Raw genomic sequence first — 23,536 nt, forward strand, 5'->3', positions numbered from 1 at the left:
TACAACTTTGCTACTGTGGCTCCTGTACACTTGATTGATTGGATTCTAATGGGGCACAGGGAACCAAAACAGATGACTAACATTAGCCATAAGTGTAAGCACCAGGGAAAGCAAAAACAGGCTGCTTTTCACTCCTCCCATGTTATCCAGCTACTCAGGATAAACACAAACACTGAGAAGATTATTCATAATTTGTACTTAAATAAAATCTTCTATTAGTGGGTATCACAGCAGTTTATGACTGTTAAGTACTTGGTACTAACAGGATAAGTGTCTGATGCTCCTCTGTAGAGAAAAAATACATGAAAGAACAGGAGACAGTCAAACTGCACAAAAGGATTGCACACACCACTGTGGGTGTCACTGAAAATGTGGAAAACCTTTAGAAGGGAAAGTGAAATGGCTGATATAGAAAATCCTTTATGTCATGAGAATTTAGAAAACAGTTCTTCCCACATGTTTTTCCTTCCACTGTTTTCTGTTGGAGGGGAAATCCCCTCTTTCCACAGTCTCCCTTTTCAAAAGAAAATGAGTGCCTTGATTCCACTGAAAACAGTTGTGTCATGAAACTGAACTCCAATTATGTGAGGAGAGAATAATCCCAACAGTTTTTCTACCTCCTCCGTTCACAGAATTCAAGTTGTTTTGGGCAGTTATTAACAAAACAGTCACACAAAGTGAAACACTTATAAAATACCAATATAGGCCAAACAACCCTGTCACTCTCCCCACATCTTGTACACTAAACCCTTACAAATGCAAAAGCATCTGTGCTTGAATTCAGAAAAAAAAAAAACCTACATTATCTCTGTACCAAACAACACAAAACAGTCTTCCACATAAAGTAAGGTTCACAACTTATCTACACTGGGACAATTATAAGGGATGTGTACCAAGAAAATAGAATTAAAGCCTTAGACTGAATGTCTATTCTGTAGAGCTTTCAGGAGATCAGTCTCCCAGTCCAGTTGACAAAATAAGCTGCTGCCATCTTATGGAAGAGAACTTGAAAAGCACTTGATGCAAAATCCATTCTGCTCTTCCTCCTCCCCTGTGCCTCTCCACCTTTCTTGGTCTACTCTGTAATAACTTTTTTTTTTAAGAATTTCCTTGCCTTGCAAAAATATGCTTATTGTGATGAGGTATTCTTTGGGGAAGTAACTTTTTCACCTCTGATTTTACAGTAACTTTCACAGCATCCAGGAAGTCAAATGGAGTAGTTTTCCAAGGAAGGGAACAAACCAGCCAGGCTGTTAATCCTGACACTGCCTCAGACAGAGGTTTCTTGTAAGATAAAACAAAAGCCAGCTGGAGCCATTCAGCCACTACAGGATAGAGTCATCAATTTTGCCCAGTTTTCAGGCAGTCATTTAGTGTGTTCCATCTGTGGACTTCTCTACACAGCCAGCTTGAACCAGTTTAACTAAAGGTGTGACTTATAAAATGCTAAAATAAATAAAAATAAGCCAGTTTAAGCCCAAAGCCAGCACAAAGGTTCAGTTTCTCCATCTGTAAGTCACAAAGAGATGCATTTGCAGAACACCAGAGAGATTTGTTGAGAGTTTGCTTTTGTTCAGAAAGGAAATTCTTTCCACTAGTTTTCATGTTATGCTTTATAGGAAACCAAGTTTTTAGATAAGGACTTTTTGTGAAAGGAAAGTGTTCAGCAAGGCCAAGATACTGCATTTGTATGAACACAGGGCTCATGCAAGTTCAGCTCTCATCATGACCTAGGACACAATATTCAGCTTGAACATCTAAATCATTAGATTCCAAAAATCATAAATATTTTTGAAAGGAGTATGACCAGCACGAGAGGAGCCAAGTGTCCTCCTTGCCCCTCCCAAAACAGCTAACACTGACACTCTACCAGCAAACCTGAGCTTCCCCAGCCCTTCTGGAGCTTGCACCAAGCTGTAAAATAACAATCACTGGTCAAACACTTTATTCATTTTATCTGACCTGAGATCTTTTTTTCCCTCTTCCTCCTCATGAAAGAGTTTTCAACCACAGAAGATGTTAAAAAATTCCTACTGAGAATGAACAGCTACAATGCAATAACCCTACATTATTAAGCTGTACTAGCTAAATTTGGGTAGAATGCAACCAGGGCTCCTACAACATAATAGCCCTAATCCTCATTTCCCCATATGCACCTAAATGAAGTTTATATAGAGCACCTGTGAATTATTACAGGAAAGCTGCAACTACTGAACTAGGGGAAGTAAGTGGTTGGCATTAAGTGGGAACCCAGGTATGTTAGGGCAGGTTTCTGTGTCCTTGTAAGATTTTACACAAATAATTTGTGCCCAAGTACTCAAAGGGAGTTTGCCACCAAATGCTTCTACAGCAATCAGGACCCATCTTGCACTGCCTTTGCAAGCCTCTCTCTGCACACTGCAGAGGACTAATGAATATGGAGAGCTCAGGCTTTGGAGAGGGCCAACTGCAGGTGCCCAAGACAAATATCTTCTCTCTCTTGTATCAGTTTGGCAAGTCTCATTTAGCAGCATTTCTCAGTTATGTCTGAAAATATCTTCAAATGTTCACATTGGCCTTTAAATAAAAATTCCAGCACTTTCATGGCTGCTTATTAACTGAGAGACATAAAATTTCAAGAAGGAAAGAGACTGTGGTTTCAAGGGTCCACTTAGTCTCTAATCAGAGCATAACAATTTTTTTAGACATATTCTATAAAAAACACATTGCCTTTTTTTCTTGTACTTTTTTACTTTTGTAACAGATTCCTCCAAACACCTTCATTTAAAACAGTCTTTCTACAGAGCCCAGTGTTTTCTTTGGCAAATTTGGAGGGCTGTGTTTTGGGATAAAAGTAAATTGCACCATAAGATGAGAACAGATTGAGAGATTTGACAGGACTTGGTAGAAATCCGTTGTGCACAGGCAAAGGGAGAACTTTTCAATAGGTCATTTAAAAGATAAAATCTCTGGAGAAAAGAGTTCTGCTTGGTGGCAAATCATCTAACCCTTGCAAAGCCTACAGTAGAGGCTGCAAGGGAGGCAGAAGTTACAGAGCATGAGAACACACACAAACTCTCACATCTGAAAGTTATTTTATACATGATTAGGTATCATTTTTCATACAATGCACACATGCACTTGAGCAATAGCATAGTCCAGAAAAGGGACATTTATGTCCATCTGACTTGCAAGCAGTTGCAGGGTGGGGGAGCCAAAAATGAGCAGATTCTCTCTTCAACACTTAACATGGGCCATCCCAGGTCCATTCAGCCCAGCTACCCTCCAAATCCAGCTCAGGATGAAACCTGGATCCCCACCCTTCTCTCATATAAGAGATCCTGGCAAGTAACCCAGTGTGCAGGGCAGGCAGGAGCCAAGTACCACCGCTTTAGCCCCTGAGGGGGGCAGCTGGAGCAGGAAGACCCCAGGGCACACTGTGGGACAGACCTGCCCCACAGCTTCGAGGCACATGGTGTAGAGTGCCTTACAGCACAGCATAAAATACCAGAAGGAAAAAAAGGAAAAGGAAAAAAAGGAAAAGGAAAAAAAGGAAAAGGGAAGGGGGAAAGGGAACAGGGAAAAGGAAGCAGCTTGCTGTCATACTCCCTGCTAAGAAAGACTATCTACTGTTGCTACTGAGAGTGTGTTTTTCTCCACCTTAACAGTTCCTATCTCTCAAAGAGAAAGTTGCTCCAATCTCTTCTACAGTTTACACATCTTCCTATGCTTCTGCAGCTCAGTGACAGAACTTCACCAGCAATGCCTTCAGCAGCACTCCAAAGCACAGCCCTATAGAGATTAAACTTCCTAATTTTCAAAAGCAATTCAACCATTTTCAAGCCAACTTTTTGCTGTATTTCCTTCAGCAAATGGACAACAACAAAAAGGCTGGAGTACTAAAACAGTTTTGTTCTGGCAGAAAACTAGACAAACCAGGTACAGATTCACTAGCTCAACAGAACTCAGCTCCTGTCATGTATCTCAGTTCATATCCTTTTTTTTCCAGCAATACACAAGGGCACACAGAGCAGGAGGTTCCCCTTTTCCTGGCTGAAGACTGACAGTAAAAAATATATATGCCCCACTAGCATTGATAACATCTTGTTTCTTTGAGGTATGAAGCTTAAAAATGCATACTTCTCCATGAAATCTTCCCTGTTCATTAAGATCTGCCCAACAGCTCTCTCACCTCCAATCCCCAGTTCCCAGCTGCATTGAGATTTCTGCAGTAAGTTTGATATCTCACCATCCATGTTCTGAAGCATACCCATGTTTTGCTTTAATTGCATTAACATACAATTAACAAGCCACATAGGTTTTCAGACATTAAAGCTAAATTTCCAGAAGCACAAAAAGCAGAAGAAACAGTGCTGTTAACTTGGAACCAGCAAATTGCCTGGCATGACGCAACCCCAAGACCTCCTCTCCTGAGAGAGGTAAGCAGTGAGGAACAGCTACTTCAAAAGAATCTCATCCTTCACTCCCCACAGGAGGTAACAGCATTTCCTGTCCCTGCATACCGACACAATAGCACGTCAGGTTTGTTGCAGCAGTGTGCCTGCAGTACTGCTGTCATTGTTCAGCACAGCACCAGCAGCACTCACTGGACACAGACAGGAATTCAGCTCCTCTGGGAGGGGAGCACATCAGTCTCTGTGGCGCAATCGGAGAGCGCGTTCGGCTGTTAACCGAAAGGTTGGTGGTTCGAGCCCACCCAGGGACGGAGGGGATCCCTTTTAAGGGTCAAAAATAACTTCACAAAGCCCAGTAAGGGGGAGTGCCAAGTCCTGTCCAGGGAAGGAATGACCACAAGCATCAGTATATGCTGTGGCCACCGCACTGGACAGCAGCGTCACAGAAATGGACCTGTCACAATGGCACTTTGCTGGCTTTGCTTCACTCAGTGTCTGCCAGAACACCCTATGTCCCTTTCCAGGGACAGCTCAACATCTCAAAGGATATTCTGAGTTGGAAGCCACCCAAAAGGTTCATCAAAATCCAACTCCTGCCCTGCATAGCACCAGCCCCAAGAGTCACACCATGTACCTGAGAATATTGTCCAAACACTTCTTGAACACTGTCAGGATTGGTGCTGTGACCACTGCCCTGGGGGCCTGTTCCAGTGTCCAGCCACACTCTGGGTGAAGAATCTTTTTCTAATATCCAACCTAACCCTCTCCTGACAACTTTGTACAGTCCCTCAGGTTCCCTCCACCTTGCTTCCATAAGCACCCTTACTCTTGCTCTTCTGGATGACACCTGCCCACAGGTGTAGCATGCATGCATCCGTCCATCCATCTTCCTCATACCTACTCTGAACTAAAGCAATTATGTCTAAAGCTGTCATCTAAAGAGATGACAGATAATCCCTGATATAAAAAGTTTATACATTTATGTATTTTATTAAATTGTTTTAACAAAGTAGTGTTAGATATATTAAATATACTTACTATACCATGCATTATAATAGTTTCTGTTTTGTGTACAAAATGTATTACACATTACTAAAACTCTCCTCACAGTTTGGGGGCTGCTACTGCTCTACCCTGAACCCCAGTTCACAGCTTCGCTCCTAATCCTAAGTAGCTACATCTGGACCTTCTCATCACTGTTAAAGAACAAGTTTTGTGCTGTCAACAACATCTGGACAGCCACATTCCTCAGAAAGTCCAGCCTGACAAGCATTAAGAACTGGGAACCAAGCACGCCTGTCAAAAGGATCCAAGCAGACATTACCAGATGCTAGTAAATCCAGAGCTGATGATACACAGAAAACACTAGAAGGGTTTTCTTCCAATCATGATTTGACATTTCTATATTAACACTTCTCTGAGGTTGTTTTAAACTTCTAAAATGAAGAACTAGAGCTCAGAAACTCTAGAAGTTGACTGGGAATTTCGCTATCATTGTACACAAAATGTGCATAGATGAAACTGGGAGCATGAGAAAAAGAAATATTTACTCACTGTGACCATTTTCACTCAACAGATAGGACCAGATGTTACTCAGGCACAAGGATAAGGACAAAACTTCCATTGCATTAAATCAATCACAAAACACATGCATGCAGTAGTTTGAAAACACATCTTCACAGTTCTTTGCCCATATAACACCTCATACATTTTTAATTAAGGTGCCACAGGTACTCAAAAACAAAGGGTGTAGAAACCCAAAAAAAAAAAAAAAACTTGGAAGTTTTAATGGAGAGCTTCTCTCTTTTCTTCTCCCACTGGTGGACAGTGGCCAGGAAAAACACTTTATATTTTGCCCTTCAATGCTCAGCTAGATCTGAAATGTATGTAGTGATTTGTCTGGCAACATGAAAAAGTCCTGCTCATGCTAGTGTTGCTCAACAATGCTTTCATCAATAAGGCATCACTAAGGCATCAGTAAGGCATGCAGAAGGACAGCAAGACACAAACCTACCACAGGGGCTTTGGATTGGATGGTTGCAGTACCATGTAGCACCATGACCGCTTGCAACAATCCTCTAATATCTAAAGAGCAATAACTTGTATTAATCACAACACAGGCTGCCCAAGTATTTTAAGTATTTGAAAAAAAATTATCAGTCAGGCCTCAAAACATAGAATTACTGTACCAAACTACAGGGCAAAATTAGAGGGGTTATTGTAGCTCACTATATATCAGGTTACTGGCAAACAAGGGAACTAAAAAAGAATCATACAGAGCACTGCTCACTGTGGTACACAACAGCAAGACCACTGTGCCCTGAAGTTCTGCCATGGCTGATGAGGCAGTCACTGTTATTGTCTGGGGACACACTGAACTCTCATTTTCATTTAGTTATGACTTACTTTGAGCCAGCTGTTGATCTCATTACTGCAGCAGAACAGGAAAAGTGATGCTGTAGTTTGGACAAAAGCCCCACCAGCAGTAAAAATCCCAGCATCTTGAAACCTCCATCAGAAGCCTGCCCCACCTCCCTTTTTAAAACAGCAGCAGAAGAAATACAAGACAAAACCATAACAACACTTAGCAGTATTCTCAAGTGTAAATTTAAGAAGATGCAAGTGCTGTGCCATATTCTTCCAGGCTAGTGTAAAGCCTACAAAAAACACCTGTCAGGCCTGAGTACTAAACTGCTAATCAGCACTTTATTGACTAGAGTAAATGACCTGGAAGCAACTTTAATTTTAACTGCCTTTCACAATCACACATTTTAGTTACCTCACTGTGGTTTAGTGCTTTAGTGTATAAAACTCCCTGCCACGGACATGGACTCATTCTCATTACTTGATGAAGAGCAAACAGCTCTCTCCATTATCCCTCTGCTGCCTACTGAGGTAGGCTGAAGGACCTCTTGCACACACTTCTCTGGATGCAGCAGACCCACTATTCCACAAATAGGCCCACATCAGTTTGCAGCAGAGCTTATGGTACAGCTTATTGTAGTTTCAGATACGCTGGTATTATAACTACAACAGTGGATGTGCACTTAGAGATAACCTGACCTACAAAGGGGGAAAAACTTGGGAAGCATGGGAACAGATTTATTTGAAAGATGGCAGCTCCACAACCCACACCATCATTAAAAAAAAAAAAAAGGCAAGAGAAAGAATAAAAAAATGTAGCACAGTAACTGTTGCTAAATTTTCTTTAACAAATATCGGAAGTACAAGAATCCAGCTTTCCAGTGTAGAGCTTCTTGACAGAGAAATTATGAAAAGAAGTGACACTCTAGGAAAAACATTATTCAAAGACAGAACTAAACATGCTTAAAAGATGAAGACAGAAAAGCTAGTTGCAAGTCAATTAGGAAACATCTACTTAAAGAAAACCACCCCTCTAACTGCTTTCAGTCTCACTAATTATGCTGTTTCAGAATACTTCTCTCCCAGAAATATTTTACTGTGCAGTAAGGAAAAAATGACTTAATTCTTTCACAGAACAATACCCAGTATTCAGAGTGCCCTGCCATTCCCTCCCTCTGACAAAAGCTGTCAGATCTGGCAAAGGCAGAATAAAAGATGAATCCAGGTCAGGTGATAAAAGGACCTTCTGTGAGAAATCAAAAGTTGTCTCTTCTAAGCATAGGGATGCACCCAAACTAGGGGGGAAACTAATATGGAAATAAATTACAAGCATCTCCCAGCATTATGATACTTGCCAACTACTGCTGACAAAATTAAGTTGTTGAATTTTAATTCACCTACAACTTTACAGTGAGGCTACAAAAGCCAAAATCCTTTGACCTCAGTGCTAACAAACACAATTTGCTCAGTCCACATACTCTGCATGCAACAGTAATGCAAATCTAAGATTTTAATATAATGTTTATGCATATTTAATATTAATTACATTTACATATTTAAATTATCCTACTACATTAACAATACTAGATACAATATTTAGAAAAAACAACTAGCATGGTCAAGCCTTCAAATTTTGGTAGTTTTCTATCAAGTATAAAACAGAATAGAAAACAAAGTTGCCATGTAAAGAAGAAAATGTATTTTATCAGAAGCAGCCAAGACCTGCTGCAAAACACAGATCACGTATGCTGACATTTAGACAAAACCTTGCAGTAATAAAAGATGCTATCATTCACTATGTTTACAAGATACTGCCTAATAACTCATTTACGGACTGCACTGTAGTGATTATTTAAAAATCCCACACAGCATCTTTGTCTTGTCCTTTAGAAATAATTTGTACGTACGAAGTGACCTTGTTTAACCATATGTGCTAGAAAATATAGAACTCTGCAATAGAAAGAAGTTAAAAAAAGTTGAATACTGTGGAAAAAAATTTATTTAAGTCTATACAAGTCTTCTGAAACAAACCATTGGCTTTGATACAGTAAATTCAAGTGAATACTCATTGCAATAGTATTTTTTCATACAGAGATCAAGAAGCCCTATAGCTTCCCATTTAGTGTCTGTGACAGAAGTTTTATTTCTGAATAAGTAGCTGCACAAAGCAGACGTGATAAGAGATCTCACAGTCACAGTGAGCTACAGTTGAGATAAACTTAAATTACAAACATTTCAGAAAATTAGGAATCCATACTGAAGTGTGGCAAAATGATTCACAATGAAAGAACAATGACATCACTCAGACCCCTTGCCAATAATGAAGACTTTCTGCAGCAAGTCTAGAGTAGACCATCATAAAAACTTAGAGTGCAAGAGTACCACAAATTTAGTATATAAATATCACAGGATTAAAACTCCAGTTAAGCCATCAACTGAAGTGATGATTAAAAGGAAAACATGGCGTCTCCCAGCTTTGCAAAGGAAGCTTTCAAAGCATCTCTTCAAGAAAGTGCTGATGCCAACTAGGGCCTGTGCCAATTTGTGTTTTAGACTGCACTGCTGAAAGACAAAATTTTAGCAGATTTGTCTAAGAACTGTATAATCCTGCTGCTTTTAATACCTTAAAAAAGCATTTACTAGAAGAGATGAAATGTAACATTTATAGCTCACACTGTTTCCAAGATCTGTGCACACTATATAGTTTTAGAATTTCAACAGAATTTAAAAATAAGACAAAGAGCAGACAATGCAGTATTAGATGGATTTGTTTAGAATAGTTACACAATTAATGTATACAGTTGTAAAATTTTTAGTGCATTTGTTCTTGCACATTATTAACGCTACTTATAAAAACCTGAAGATTGCGAATTGGGCATGCTTACCATAACATTTTCAGACTGGGAAAGCTGCAGAACATTTTTTTCTACAAGTGTTCACTGCCATGATACAAAACAAGTATGTGCAAACTGCAAGGTCCCTAAAAATAGCATTTAATGACTTTATGTACAGAAAGATGTAACTATCTGTTTAAATATGCAAAGAATAAGCTTCCCAAAGTTTATAACATAGAACAATATCCACCACATGCTCCTCCTCCTCCATATCCTTCTTCCTTGTTTGATAACTTTACACCTCTGTTTTGGCTTTCACTTTCCCACAGTCCAGGAGTCTGAATGATTTTTTCAACAAGTTCTTCAAAGGCACACTGCACACCATCACATGTTTTTGCACTTGCCTCTGGAGAAGGGACACAAAAAGTCAAGTGTTAGCATAACTTCTGGTAACTTGTTTAATATTTCTCTTTCAGTTAAGTTTCAACCTACAACAAACTTAAAACTTCTACGACCTATTCCTAAAAACATAGCAGTGCCAAAATTGGCAGCTATGGGGATTTGTCACCACACAGGTAGCACCTCAAAATATTTTTAATAGAAGAGCTTTCAAGTCAAACTTCACCAGAACATACAGACAGCTATAGCTTAGCTTTATTTTCCTGTAGAAAGCACTCCAGGTAAGACAAATTTGGATTCTTGTCTGAAAAAACTGTTTGCTGTTCTGTGTTTCAGTTCTGTACATTAATCATAATTGCAGTACCACAGACCATATGAATCAAGGATCCATACTGCAGGATTCTGAGTCAGTCTCCATGATAAAATTCATCTGATAAAAACAGTAACAAATCTCATTCCTTTTGCAATTTGCAGAATTCTAGGTAATTTCACTTAGGATCCTTACTTTAACCAAGACTAAGAAACCTGCCCAGAGGTTATGTTATGAGAACAACAGACACCACCAGAAACTGTTCAAGCCCCACAAGGGCTTGCCCTGTTCATCTATGCAGCCACACAGATACTCAGCATATGGAGCATGCATATATATATACATACACACATATATGCACACTTATAGTCTAATTTTCATTTTTGTTTTCATCTCCCTTGCACTTAGTAGCTTGTGCCTCAACTTTGAACTTTGATTTATTTCCACATCTGATGCTGTGGCTAAAAAGAAACACAGCAGGACACTAAAAAAAAAAAATTAATCTTCAGTCAGAGATGAAGAATGTAAGTCTAAGTACAAGAATGAATGAGTACATATTAATGAACTGCTTTGCTACTGGAATAATCCCGTAAAATAATCCCTTCTGATCCTTAGGTGAAAGACATAATAAACATATGCATAAAGAGTCACTTCAACACCCATTTTTTAATTTATCATTACATGGCTTTGCCTACAAGACCCATTTCATTTTGCAGCAAGATGAGACCAATATATTTGCTCCAGTCATAATTATGTCATTATTCAATCCCACCCACCTTTCATAAGTTAATTATATACCTTCCTGTTTTTACATCCCAGTTCTAATACAGATTTCTCTCAGGTCCCAGCCATTTTGCTATACAGAAGGCTGGCCACTAGCACCAGTTTTCCCTCTTTCATTTTGCTTCTGTTATTAATCTAGCAAGTCAGCTGGGGAAAGAAATCAGACAAAACCCCAAACCCAAAACAGTTTTCATCACGCTAAGGAGAACCTGTACCTACATAATCATCCACAGCTACAACAGGGATCTGTACAGGCACCATTTTAAAAAACTCATTATCTTTGTGCCCAGCACAGGTGAGAAATATCATTAATTGGATCATACACATAAATCCTACAGAAGTGGTACTTTTCCTTACATAACAAAAATCAAGAAGGATCTTGCAAGTATCTACAACATACCTATGAACAACATGGAATGTTTTCTTGCAAATTTGAGGCCTTCATTTCTGTCAACTTCACGGTTTTCCTATAATAAAACAAAGCATTAATATTCCTTACTAACAAAATACACCAGCAGATTACTTACTGCAGTTGAATTTGGTTTACCTTATCAATCTTGTTTCCAACTAACATTTGCACTATGTCATTCCTTGTGCAGTAAGTTTCCAATTCATTTAACCAGTTATCCAGCTTGACAAAAGTATCTCTTCTTGTGACATCATAAACTGAAAGATATTATGATATTATTTCACAATATTTTTCCAAGAATTACAGCTTACATTACAAAAGTAGCAAAAATGATGGCTTTTTGAATCAGAAAACTGAAGGAGTTTTAAGGATTCAAATTTACCTTCTGTATGAACAACTGGAAAGAAAGTAGGACATCTAACAGCTCAAATCACTGATGCAGAACCACTCCAGCTTCAGCCACCTACAGTTCCCAGACTAATATTCCTTGATATATCCTAGCTTACAGACTAGAGACTATCATTCTCCAAGGAATTCTACACTAGCTGATCCCTCATCATGTGGGATACCTAAAATCACTACATAACAGCTATGGAAACAGGATGGTACATCCATCAGTACTGAAGCTATAAAAGTGTTTTTTTTCCTTTGTTTTCACAGCCCATGTGCAGATAGGCATAAACAGCTTCTTTCAATCAAATCTGTAACTTGGTTTGCATGAAAAACCTTATTTTTTGGAAGATGGGTAACAAAGAAATAGTCAGGAGACATTAAATGAAAGGGGAGAGCAAATCTCTCAAACAGCAGAACCTTTTATCTCCCAAACAGTGCTTGTTTACAGCTTTCAACAGTAAGTAAGTGGCAGGTTCAGTGCAATAAAGTGACTCAATACAACATGTTTTGACAGCACACTCCTATACCAGGAAGATAACGCAACTCACAACTTGGGAAACCTACCAGGAGGTCACATGACAGATGTTATTCCACATTAAACAATTTAACTAGACACAATAGCTTAGCAAGATTCTCTAAAGTCAGAAGCAACTTCAAGAATATTAAATGTACATCCCTGCCCTTGCTTTAGTCAGCTCCTCACTCCTAGCAGTGGAGAACTTCAGAGCTCAGTGCCTGGCAAACATGCTTCCATACACCAAAAAAGAAAAGCACAAATGAGACTTCACCATGAAGCTGACTTCACCATGAACTGGGGTTTCTCAAACACAGATTGGTGCTTTCTACATGTCCAGCTGGTCTTTTCTAAGTGATTCTGACTGTGTAACATTCCATCAGTTGGGAAACAAATACCAAAAAAACCTCAGCCAGATTCCACATGGTTTATATCATTAATTTCATTAGGAAAAAAACAACAGGGAGAAGAAAAAGCTGTATCATACTGATTCAGAGAGACTACACTGAGGAGAATTTTTTTTACTCTGCACTTAGTAAGTACAGGCAAAATTAAAAAGCAATAAATAAAAGAAATTCATGACAGCACAAGGACAACAGCTCCAAGCTATCCTTTCAGATAAGAGTAGCTTTTATTCTCATGCAAAAATCAGAGGTTCTCAAGCTGGTAAGGTTGACTACATGAGAAAGAAGCTGAGACACCAAGATGTTTTTATATGAGTTTTTCAACACAGACACAAAGATTTTAAATATCACTTAGATATTATATAAAGGCTATATGAGTTTGTGTAACTCCAATGCATGAGAAAACCACAAACATTTGAACTAGCATGCAAAGATATACTTACCTAGGATAACACCTTGTGCACCTCTGTAGTAACTGGGGGTTAACGTTCTGAAGCGCTCCTGACCTGCAGTATCCTAACAAGCCATTCAAAAAGTTCCATTATTCACAATTTGAGCAGAATGCAGTTTAGCTTTCAGGTATTCTACTTCTGATGAACATACTGAGTAAGATTTAAATTATATTCCACTAGCAGATTAGCTGAGTTTATTCCATCCCCTGCTGTTTTACTACACATTAACTTTGAGACTTTATGTAGTCTGCCCCAGGAAGCACCTTTGAACTACTAAATGTAATATGTAACTGGATTATATAACAGTAAGATGTCTATTTCTGCCAAGGCATTGGATCTGCAGCTAGTATTGCAGCAACCAGCAAGAAAGCAGCACAGCTGCAGTACTAACATTTTCTAACAAGCATCACAGCCCATGACAACAAAACCAGTTCTTTCACTTCAATCACTTGGTGCAATTAAATTTGATTGAGTATCTGGGAAAATGGACTAACATGCTGTAACACAGCAGAAGCAGGAATAAGTCAGAGGTTTGTCTGGTTGTAAGCAAAGTTGAGTTTACATTCTAAAATTAAAGAGTCAATAGCTCTGGAAAAAAACCCAAAACCCACAAAATTAGAATGCTGTTTTCTTGACAGAAATTAAGTTATGGTGCACACTCATTGAAGGCTTTACGCACAGAATAGTTAAACAACTTTATTAATTTACCCAGGTTAGAAGTGACACATGAAACACTGTGGATTCCCTGACAAACAGCCTGGATAAGCAAAGTAGACTACAACATTCTACAAGCCACTCAGTCAACATCACACATCTAAAACTGGTTTTGTGTCATGATGCACTTTCACAAGCTTTTCTTTTCCAGTTTATCTCAGGATTATTTCTTTCTATTTATCAAAATGAAAGAAAAAAAAAAACTAACTTATCATTCCTTGTTTTGCTAAGTCTGGTTTTCTTCCTGTATGCATTCTTTATTTTCTGTCAAGCTATTGCATTTATTTTCCTTGTCAAACCCATTTATTTCACTGATGACTAAAATAAAATTACTACTGTAACTAAGACATAAGTCTTGTTTGTTAGTGAGGTATGAAACACCTTCCAAGCTACAGAAACACTGCAATACACATTTCATGTTCTACTACTACTTCCCAAGGAAACAAAGGTCTGATATCTTACTTATATGAGAAACAAAGTTTTAATCTTGCTTGGTACCAGAAGACACAACTGGGTCTGACTATTCAAAAATGTGCTTCAAGTCACAAGTGTGGAGGCTGGTTTACACAATGGAGAATATTTTTTAAAAGCTTAGAAGTATTTTTTCTTTGCTTGCTGTAATGGAAGCTCTACTTTTAACTAGAGCAGAAGTCGAATCCACTAAAGCTAAAATTACAAACACTGCCCCTCTCTCTTTGAAATGCATCTGCTACAAATAATTCTGATATTGAGCCTATAAAAGTCTTCATAGGATGGCTATGAAGTTTAGACAAAAAAACATGTCTAAAGAGGTAACAGATGAGCACACAACTGTAATTCTTAATCTATTAATACACAACTTCAGTGTTATAGGCAAAATTTAGTAATGAAGTACATCCCTCTACTGATTTAATACCATTTAGTTCCTCCTTTTTTCTACTTCTTTCCCAACCAGATCTGCAATTCTACTTCTTTCCCAACCAGTACTGCAGAAGCTCACAGGCAGCAGAACTACCCCCTCAGCCAGCCATCCCACCCACTTCTCCAAATCACCTTCATACTAATAGAAAAGGATTCTATCCAAGCTATACATTATAGAAACCCTAGCTATTCCTAAAGCAAAGCAACACATGAAGAACTTGGGAGAGACTCACCCATATTGCCAGTTTAGCTTTGTTTCCATCAACTGAAATGGTTTTCACCTTGAAGTCCACACCTAGAGGAAGAAAAACATTTTAGTTCTTCAAACATATTACAGTTATCTTTGAAAAAGACAATAAAGAGAAATGGAAAAAATAAAATTAAACTCAATAAAACCCCCAAGTTTTGACACAAGCAGGAAGAATAAGTTCCACTAGCTATTTATGAACTTCACTCAAAATGTAAGGTTTTCTTGCTGACATGCTCTTGCAAAAGCCTAAAGGCCTTTTAAGTCATTGACTCAAAATATTTTATGGCACTAAGTCAAATACTGTATCTCTTATATTAAAGCATGTATTCCAGGACAAGTTTTTAAGTTTATAATTCAAATGGATTAACTTTCTATTCATTACTCACAAATACTCTCCAAATAAACAAGATAATGGTTCTGCTGGTCAGTCATCTACTCCAACAGGTAACAACTCTTCCCCCTTCATGTATCCTCCACCCCAGGAACTAAGCAGCCTATCAACTGCTCAAGGACAAGATGCACAAAACTCAGGTCAAGGAGAACCAGCATGTTAGTGACTGCAAATTTAAAGGATATAGTGACACACATCTGTTTGAGAGGCTCATCAGTTATGATGCATTATGCTTTAATTTAACCCTTAGGTTACTAATAGCAAGTAACTACCTAGAAATACGTTTCAAGTATTTTGGAGTGACTTTCACTTCTCATCGGCAGGAGCTCTAAAATGAAGAAGTATGGAAAGTTGATCCTTCTACAAGAAGAACTTCCAAGTGCAACAGCAACCTTTTTGTACTTGGAATTACAATGTCAGTCAGACTCCCTATCAGAAAACATTCTGATACAAAATGAGTAGAGCCTCGGGATGAGTGCACTGCACTTACATTCCCAAATTCATGCAGATTACAAACAAATACAAACAGCTGCCAAAACACATTCAACTTAAAGTCACAAAGGATATATAGGATGATTAAGAAACTGCATATTATAAGCAGATGAAAACTTCAGTTGCATTAAACTTTAAAAGAGCTTTGTTTCAAAAAACAAACACAATTTTTATTCCACTGTTTCACAGCTTCAGCTCATGGACGTGTTCCCTGAAGTGTCAGGTGTTTTACAGACAACATCCTGCACTGGAAGAAGCCCACACTCTCTTTCAAGTAAAGTTTTCCCAAAGTACATCAATTTTGGTAGTAACTGAACAGAACTTAGCTTTTTCCAGGTACTAGTACTCTTAGTCCCTACCTTAGCTGAATAGCATGCACAAGAATGGTGCATTATTCTACAGTTATGTTCACAGAAAAGAACAGGCATTATAAAGTTTGTTTTAAACATCAGTTCTTAGAACATTACCTAGCTCACAGAAGACTGCTATGCTAGCAATTTGACTCAATCCTAGAGAACATTCTGTTCTGTCCCCTTTTCAGCACTCAGCAGTAACTTTCAGGCTCACAGAATCTCTTTCTTCCACTGTAATTGCATGTTTCTTCCCCTGAACTCCAAAAATCCCCTTCTGCAGTTAGGTCAGCATGTCCAACAGTTCACAGTGCATTCTTTTATCCATTAGTCTGGCACCAAAACCTGTGACTGCAGATATTACAAGTCTATTGGATACTTAACATGACAAAAGACATCATAATATTTTCAAGAAAGAAAATTTCTTCCTTAAGACAAAGATATTTTATGCATTCTGAAGCAACAGTATTCTCCTTCCATTCAGTAAACAGATTCTGTATCTTGTGCCTGCACAGTTCAGCAATTTTCATTTAATGGAAATGGATATATACACCTTTATGTTAGCTGGTTTAAAATTTACTTTGAATTTTGCAAGACCAATGCAAGTAAAATAAAAAACTAGAATCGTGACTAAGCCCCATGCATTAAACTGACTGTTGAAAAACACAAGTATGAAAATGGACTAATAACACACCAAAATCCACCCTTTAAAGTGATTGAGGCAAGTAAAATAGAATTCTAACAAACAAAGGAGCTCAACATATATAAAAGCCAATTAACAAAAAGAAAGCTTTTAAATAGAGGTTTTTGGTTGCCCATCTGCTATATGGAAAGTAGAAAAAAATTAAGGTTCAAGAAAATCTTGTTGAATTGAGCAAACAGGGTGCTTATATTTCCTAAAGCCAACAGTGAAATACAGACATGTTTGTGTGACAGGTATCAGTTCTGACCTTGCAAGAGTGATGTGTCTGCCTCAACAGCAGAAAGCTGACAGTGCCTTCCACCATACCTTGGAAGGCAGCCAGAAACAAGACAGCACTACTAGAGTGTACTCCTGTGTGTTATCACCTCCTGCCTCAGCACTCCACACTAACATACTACAGACTTACAACCTGTAAGAAGCAGCTCTGACACTGATACTGCTCCCACATCCAGGCCAGTAACGCTATGCTGTGTTTACAGGAAGTGCACAATTAGCTACAGTGTAGTATTTGTGTTGTAGGTAAGTGACAAGTTGGACAGCTTAGGAGTTTGAAGACTCCAAATGCTAAGAAAGCTAAAAAGTTAAGAGACATAAGATCTCAATACATGACTTTATTTGCAAAATATGGATTGCACTGAAGACTTACCTGGAATCTCTCTTACAAAGAAAAAGCAAGCGAGGACAAGCATGATCAGTAAGGCCAACAGAAAATACTGGGGTACAAGCAGTCTGGTAAGACCCATGTAATGAGACCCAAGAAACAAGCCAGCCTCATTCTCAAGAGAATACAAGGACAGGTAATCTGCCAGGTTAAACACAACATGTTTAATCCAACTGAAGCTACCAAAGCAGAAGTATTTGCCAAAAGCAGCTTATTCTTCAAAGAATATCAAAGGATTTTTACTAAGTTCTGAAGAATAACCCACATGAAACAATCATTAAAGGTTTCTTTTAAATTGCACCCAGTAGGTCTGTGCAGGCTATGAAGGTTAAGATGTCTCAACAGGTCATCACAGGGGACCAGCTGTACTGCTGTCAAGGCTTTCCTCAGTATTGTGGGCTTGTGTGCAGTTCTTATCTTAAAGAAAACCAAACCAACCAAAGTTCCCCTCACTTTCTAATCCAAATAAAAAAAATATATAGTCACATTAGCCAGTTCAGCAGTCAGTATGCAGATGACATCGAAAGAAGACATTATTTATAGTCCATTCATTTTGAAAAAGCACCATACTCTTCAGTTTCAATACAAAAGGCTTTAAAACCTCTTCTGTCCTTCTGTCCCCCAACTCTCAAAACAAAATACTATGTTTAATTAGCACAAAAAGAACTCCAAGTCAAGACTCACAAAGTGTTTTGACATTTCACCATTTTGTAAGTACCTGAAATTGGCATCTAGGGTCTGTCTTCATGCAGCAGAATAGCTACCTCTAGGAACCCACTCCAACTGCTTTATCTATATGAACAACAAATCATGCCCTGAATTGGAAGCTGACAATTTGCTTCTTAGAAATACATTCACCAGAAAAATGGCAATGGCACTGGACAGTAGTTTAAAAAGAAAAACAAGAAAACAAATAAGAACCCAGACTCCGTCCTCTTGCAGTTAAGCTGACAAAAAAAAATGAATCTGCTATCCCCTAGGAGTGCCCCTCACACCACGCTGTAGGAGTTGCACAGCTGGGGTCACAGCAGCTCTCCTGCACAGCACTACCTCAAACATCACCTGGTTGGGCCTAACAGGGCATTTGCTCAGTCTCTAGAAACTGACTTTTCCTGCCAAATGATCACAGTCATTCCAGATTAGTATATTTGTTTCAAAACTCAAACTCTCTCTGAAGTAATGTTTACATTGAGTACTCTTCCTCCTTTTCCACACTAGAAATAGAGCAGAGTAGGACCTGCCAGCAACAAACCTTGAATTGTTACTATTTAACAATCAGTGATTAGCTGCCACACATGCTGCTGTGCATGTTTACAAACCCGAAGAAGAATTACTTCAGGAAATACCTCCTTAGTTTCTCAAACGATGCCGGTTTTTGACACAAACAGCAGAATGGAAAAAAAAACTCCACCATTAAAAACCAACAAAAAATCCCCAAACAATAAAGATCCCCACTCAGAGGCTGAGCTACTCTTTTGGTATCCAAAACATCATGAAGGCTGAAGTAGCTATTCTGCACTAACTGCCTGGCTCACATGGTTGGCATATCACAAAATAACAGGACATGAAGTATTTACAGTGCCAAAACTATTAGATTAGAATCCAAGATTGCCATCTTCACCACCTGATCTATTTCATTCCTCTTTCCTTCCAAGCTATCCTCCCTCATGAGCTGAGGTGGGGCTACTTGCACAACTTCGTTTTTTATAAGCAATGGAATGAACAAAAACAGGCCACGTTCCTCCTCTTGGCTTCTCAGTGCTTTATATGAAATAGTACTCCTGAATCTTATTAATGTTAGTGAAAAAAAAATCAATTTATTTAATTATTAATAAATTAGACAGAGCTGGTTTTGCTTACCAACAGCTGAACTCAAAAGAAAATATTCTATATAAGCTCTTAGACAGAAATCTTCCTACAGAGAAAGTAAAGAATGCAACGGAAATGGTGGTGTGAAACAGTATCTCTATTTTCCATAATTTCAGCTATTACTTTGGCACAGAGTTGCATCATACTCTTAAAAGTTCCATTTTGCTTCTTTTGAGAACCACTTAGTGTATCCTGCATTCTGGGTCACTCTCCCGAGCACAACTGACCCATGCTGGTAGGTACAATACCAGCACAGCAATGACACGTCACTGCCTTTTTCCCCAGCAGCTCTGGATTCTTGGCTCTCTTCCACTTTTCTCAGGAGTCTGCCAAGGAACTGATTGCTAAGCAGAAGAAAAAAAAGCAACACACATTGTAATTTCCTCTCTACAGAGGAAAAGCAGATGCCACACAGAGCCCAGGGCACTCCAGTACTGTCAGAAGTTGGAAGAGTTAACACTACCTGCTACAGAGTCTGAAGATAACTACCAAGTGTCATGTTACAGACACACAAGGCCTGGACAGCAATCGTATTAGTCAAAAACCTGACAGCTATTTTGCATACATAAATCAGCAGGAGAGTAGTAGTTCTTACAGAACTGTTCAGACAAGCCTGAACAAACCACAATTTTACACTGAAAATGTTATCAGTTTTTCTAAGGTAGTATCAGCACATACTTACCAATTGTTGCTGCAAGTTCTGGGTCAAATGTATCATCTGTGAACCGCAGCAGAAGGCTGATAAGGAAAAAAGAAAAAAAAAAAAGATACTATTATTGCAGCATATCCATACCTTGCTGAAAGACTATAAATTACAAGTCTGAAAGGAACAGCACATCACATAGCTAAATACATAGCTAAATAAACTCACATCTGATTTTACTTTTTTTTTTTTTTTTGGGTAGGAGAGAATATATGGAAAAAAGAAAAGAACATGGAAAGAATAGAGCAGACACGCTCTGCTACCTGAGCCCTTATCTCTGCATGCACTACCAAGAACGTCTCTTTGAAAACAAAGTACCACACAAGTTGTCAAATCAGTTGCCTGAACAGCCCTGTGATCTGCTTTGCAAAGCATTTTACTTCAACCTTATTCTATTTTTCTTCTCCCAGAAATCAGTACAAAAGTAGTATTTTTTGTTTTGTTTCAATATTGCTTCACACAGTATTTCTGTAAGCTTGAGAAATAAGTTCCAAGTTAGCTTTTCATCCCAGACATAATTCCTTGAACTGGGCACACAGGGGAACAGCAAGGACAACACCCATGAGAAATAAAGACACAGAAGCTGAAGCATAGAAATAGCTCCCCAACATCTTATGATTTTGTATTTCTTTGTATTAACTCGTGCACATAACATTTCCCCCATCCTGATGAATGTGTTTGCTAGCAATAGAAAAAGTTACAACTAAGAATAAACAGCACATCACACCAGATCATTGCAGGGTCCCTTAAAGAAGTGCCCATAATGCCACCTGTGTCAAATGTAAATATTTTTGTGAGAGACAAAGATTCTGAGCATGCAGTCCCTAAAATAAACAGTCTTATGCATCTGTGGCAAGTGCATGTGGCAGGCAGCTGTTTGCTATGACCATGGCTTCTACTCATTCCCAGGATGGAGAAACAAAACAAATCCTTATTTACTTTTTGGTCTTCCCCACCACCCTGTTCTTTTCTCCTCTTTTTGCATGTGAATTTAGAAGTCAAGTGCTTTCTAGCATTTGGACACAGCCCTGCATTGACAAAAACAGCGACCACTGAAATTCCTTTATTTCAATGAGGATGAGTGACAACTCTAAGTTAATCACAGACTAATGTTTTTTTCTCTCCTTACTCCAGAACCCCAAAACCAAAAGGTAGCTTCACTTATTAAAGAATTAAAATAATAATAATTTCTCTTAAAATCACAGCACACAGGTTTTTACCAGTCCCTTCAGATGGTTCTATAAAGATGCTATTTCAGAGCAGCTATTTTTAGTTACAACCAACACTAGCTTCATTCAGAACAGAGAAATTATGGAACCTCTATACTGCTACTAGAATAAAACCATCATTTCACTAGTTTTGCATGCCTAGCCCAGCCAACTTCTACTTTTTGTTCATAGGTAGCTATCATCTTCTACAAAGCATAGCACCCTCCCAGGGACCATGTTTAAGACAGCATTTGTTCAGAAGTCAGGACTCCAACCCTTTACTCCACCTTGCTAACACCTGTTAAACATCTGACCTTTCCTAGTCAACCCATAGGTAAGAGACATAAATTTAGGAATAATTCTATATTAAGTTCCTGTACCTGAACAACTCCACTATTGTAATTTAATAGCATTTTTACTTCCTCCACATAATGCCTCTATTAGCAAGCTTTCTGATGTAAAGAAACATGTATATAAATAGGTATGTAAAACCCCTGTGTTTTATCTGCCCCAGGAAAAATTCTTCCATGTGGCCACTCATATGTGAGGTGACATCAACTAAAAGAAATTTGCTCAGGTCATGTCTGTCACCAGGGGCCTACTGTACTAATTACCAACTCAGTAGCTAACTCAAACAAGTAACTGACAGACTTCTAATAAATATGGGCGCCTTTTTTCCCTAATTAGCAACTTGTATGTAATTTGGGGTCACAGCAGGGAACATACATTATTGGCACAAAAACATCAAATATAAAATTACCGATGTGGTACATTCCTAGACACCATCCTGCATTTATATCCCACACCCTTTAGTAAGAACTATGGCACTATCAAAATAAAGTGGAAAAAAAAAAACAATACACAAGTAAAATGCCAACTCCTTAGCATTGCTATCTACAGCTTAGTCAAAGCCATGAATACAGGAGGGAGCAAGAAATCAACCTCAATGTACTCTATAAAGTCTATAAGTAGCAAAAAAACCTGTGTTAGAACTACTATGCTGAGTCCCCGTGCTCCCCCTCACACACTCAATGCTGGGTCACCTGTGACTCTGCATATCCGTATTACGGGCTGGACGTTAACCCCAAAGCGCTGTGGGGCTGCACACGGGGCTGTGCCCATCTCCGCAGCACCCAACGCTGTCCCGGGCACAGGGCGGCCCGGTGACCTGGGCAGCCCGACAGAACCCCGGCTCCACCTGCGGGCACCTGAGCCTGGCAGACACCAGCTCGGGGCCGGCGGCAGCGGGAGAGCGGAGGGGGAGAAGGAAGAAGAGAAAGAGGAGGAGGAGGAAGAAGAGGAGGAGGAGGAAGAAGAGGGGGGGGGGGGGGGGGGGGGAACCTCTCGCCCGCCGGAGAGCTGGCCGGGAAGGGAGCTCCCCCCGCGGGCCCGGCCCTGCGGGGCGCAGGCCGCGCCCAGACGGCATTGTCCGAGCAGAGGCCTAGACCGGAGCCAGCCGGCCGGCCAGGAGAGGCTATGGAAGGCTGGCGGGCGCCCCCTCACCTGGACTTGCCGACGCCGCTCTCGCCGATGATGAGAATCTTGAGGGTGGTCAGCACGTCCTCGTCCATCCCGGCAGCGCCCCCGGACCGGCCCCGACCGCCCGACGCTCCGTGCGCAGCTGCGGCGGCGGCGCTGCGCCTGCGCGGGGCCGCCCGCGGTTTGTTTACAGCGGGCGGGGCGGGCCGGGCGATGCGCGCATGCGCGGGGCCCGTGGTGGGGGCAGCTGCGCGGCCGGGCCGTGACCTGAGGGGAGTGGGGGGGCCCGGCGGGGTTTGCGGCTGCTGACGGTGTCAGAATCCGGGGCCGTAGGGAGAAAAGTGACCAAATAAAATGGCAGCGGGTTGTTAGCCATTGGAATGGGTTGCTCGGGGAACGTGGTGGAGTCCCCGCCCCTGGAGGTGTTTAAGGAAGGACTGGACGTGGCATTCAGCGCTGCGGTGTGGTTGGCGAGTTACGGTCGGTCACCGGCTGGACGCGATGAGCTCAGAGCTTTTCCAGCCTCACCGGCTCCGCCATTGCTTGCCCCGCACGAAGGC

At 39.9% G+C, this 23,536-nt stretch overlaps 1 protein-coding gene and 1 non-coding gene across 2 annotated transcripts; one reads left to right on the plus strand and one right to left on the minus strand.

Moving 5' to 3' along the window:
• Positions 1-4,631: 4,631 nt before the first annotated feature.
• TRNAN-GUU (transfer RNA asparagine (anticodon GUU)) lies at positions 4,632-4,705 on the plus strand. Its single transcript has one exon. It is a non-coding gene; the product is annotated as a tRNA-Asn (tRNA).
• Positions 4,706-8,730: 4,025 nt separating this feature from the next.
• On the minus strand, positions 8,731-23,132 carry RAB18 (RAB18, member RAS oncogene family). Its single transcript, XM_054274215.1, has 7 exons — positions 23,001-23,132; positions 20,269-20,324; positions 15,104-15,165; positions 13,248-13,320; positions 11,632-11,750; positions 11,485-11,551; positions 8,731-9,998 (listed from the first exon to the last, which is right to left on the minus strand). Exons 1-7 carry the CDS (start codon positions 23,066-23,068, stop codon positions 9,820-9,822), a joined length of 624 nt encoding a protein of 207 aa, XP_054130190.1. The 5' UTR covers positions 23,069-23,132; the 3' UTR covers positions 8,731-9,819.
• Between the last annotated feature and the right edge of the window lie 404 nt (positions 23,133-23,536).

Source organism: Melozone crissalis, unplaced genomic scaffold (genome assembly GCF_028551555.1).
Source record: "Melozone crissalis strain CALT ecotype California unplaced genomic scaffold, PUWL_Pcris_2 ptg000016l_1, whole genome shotgun sequence".
Lineage (NCBI taxonomy): Eukaryota > Metazoa > Chordata > Aves > Passeriformes > Passerellidae > Melozone > Melozone crissalis.

Excerpts from the sequence above, each read along its gene's own strand:
- RAB18 (XM_054274215.1), bottom strand. The coding sequence starts at position 23,068 with ATGGACGAGGACGTGCTGACCACCCTCAAGATTCTCATCATCGGCGAG. Across the intron at positions 20,325-23,000 it reads AGCGGCGTCGGCAAGTCCAG|CCTTCTGCTGCGGTTCACAG; the intron begins GTGAGGGGGCGC and ends TTTCCTTATCAG. Across the intron at positions 11,552-11,631 it reads TTGGAAACAAGATTGATAAG|GAAAACCGTGAAGTTGACAG; the intron begins GTAAACCAAATT and ends GTTTTATTATAG.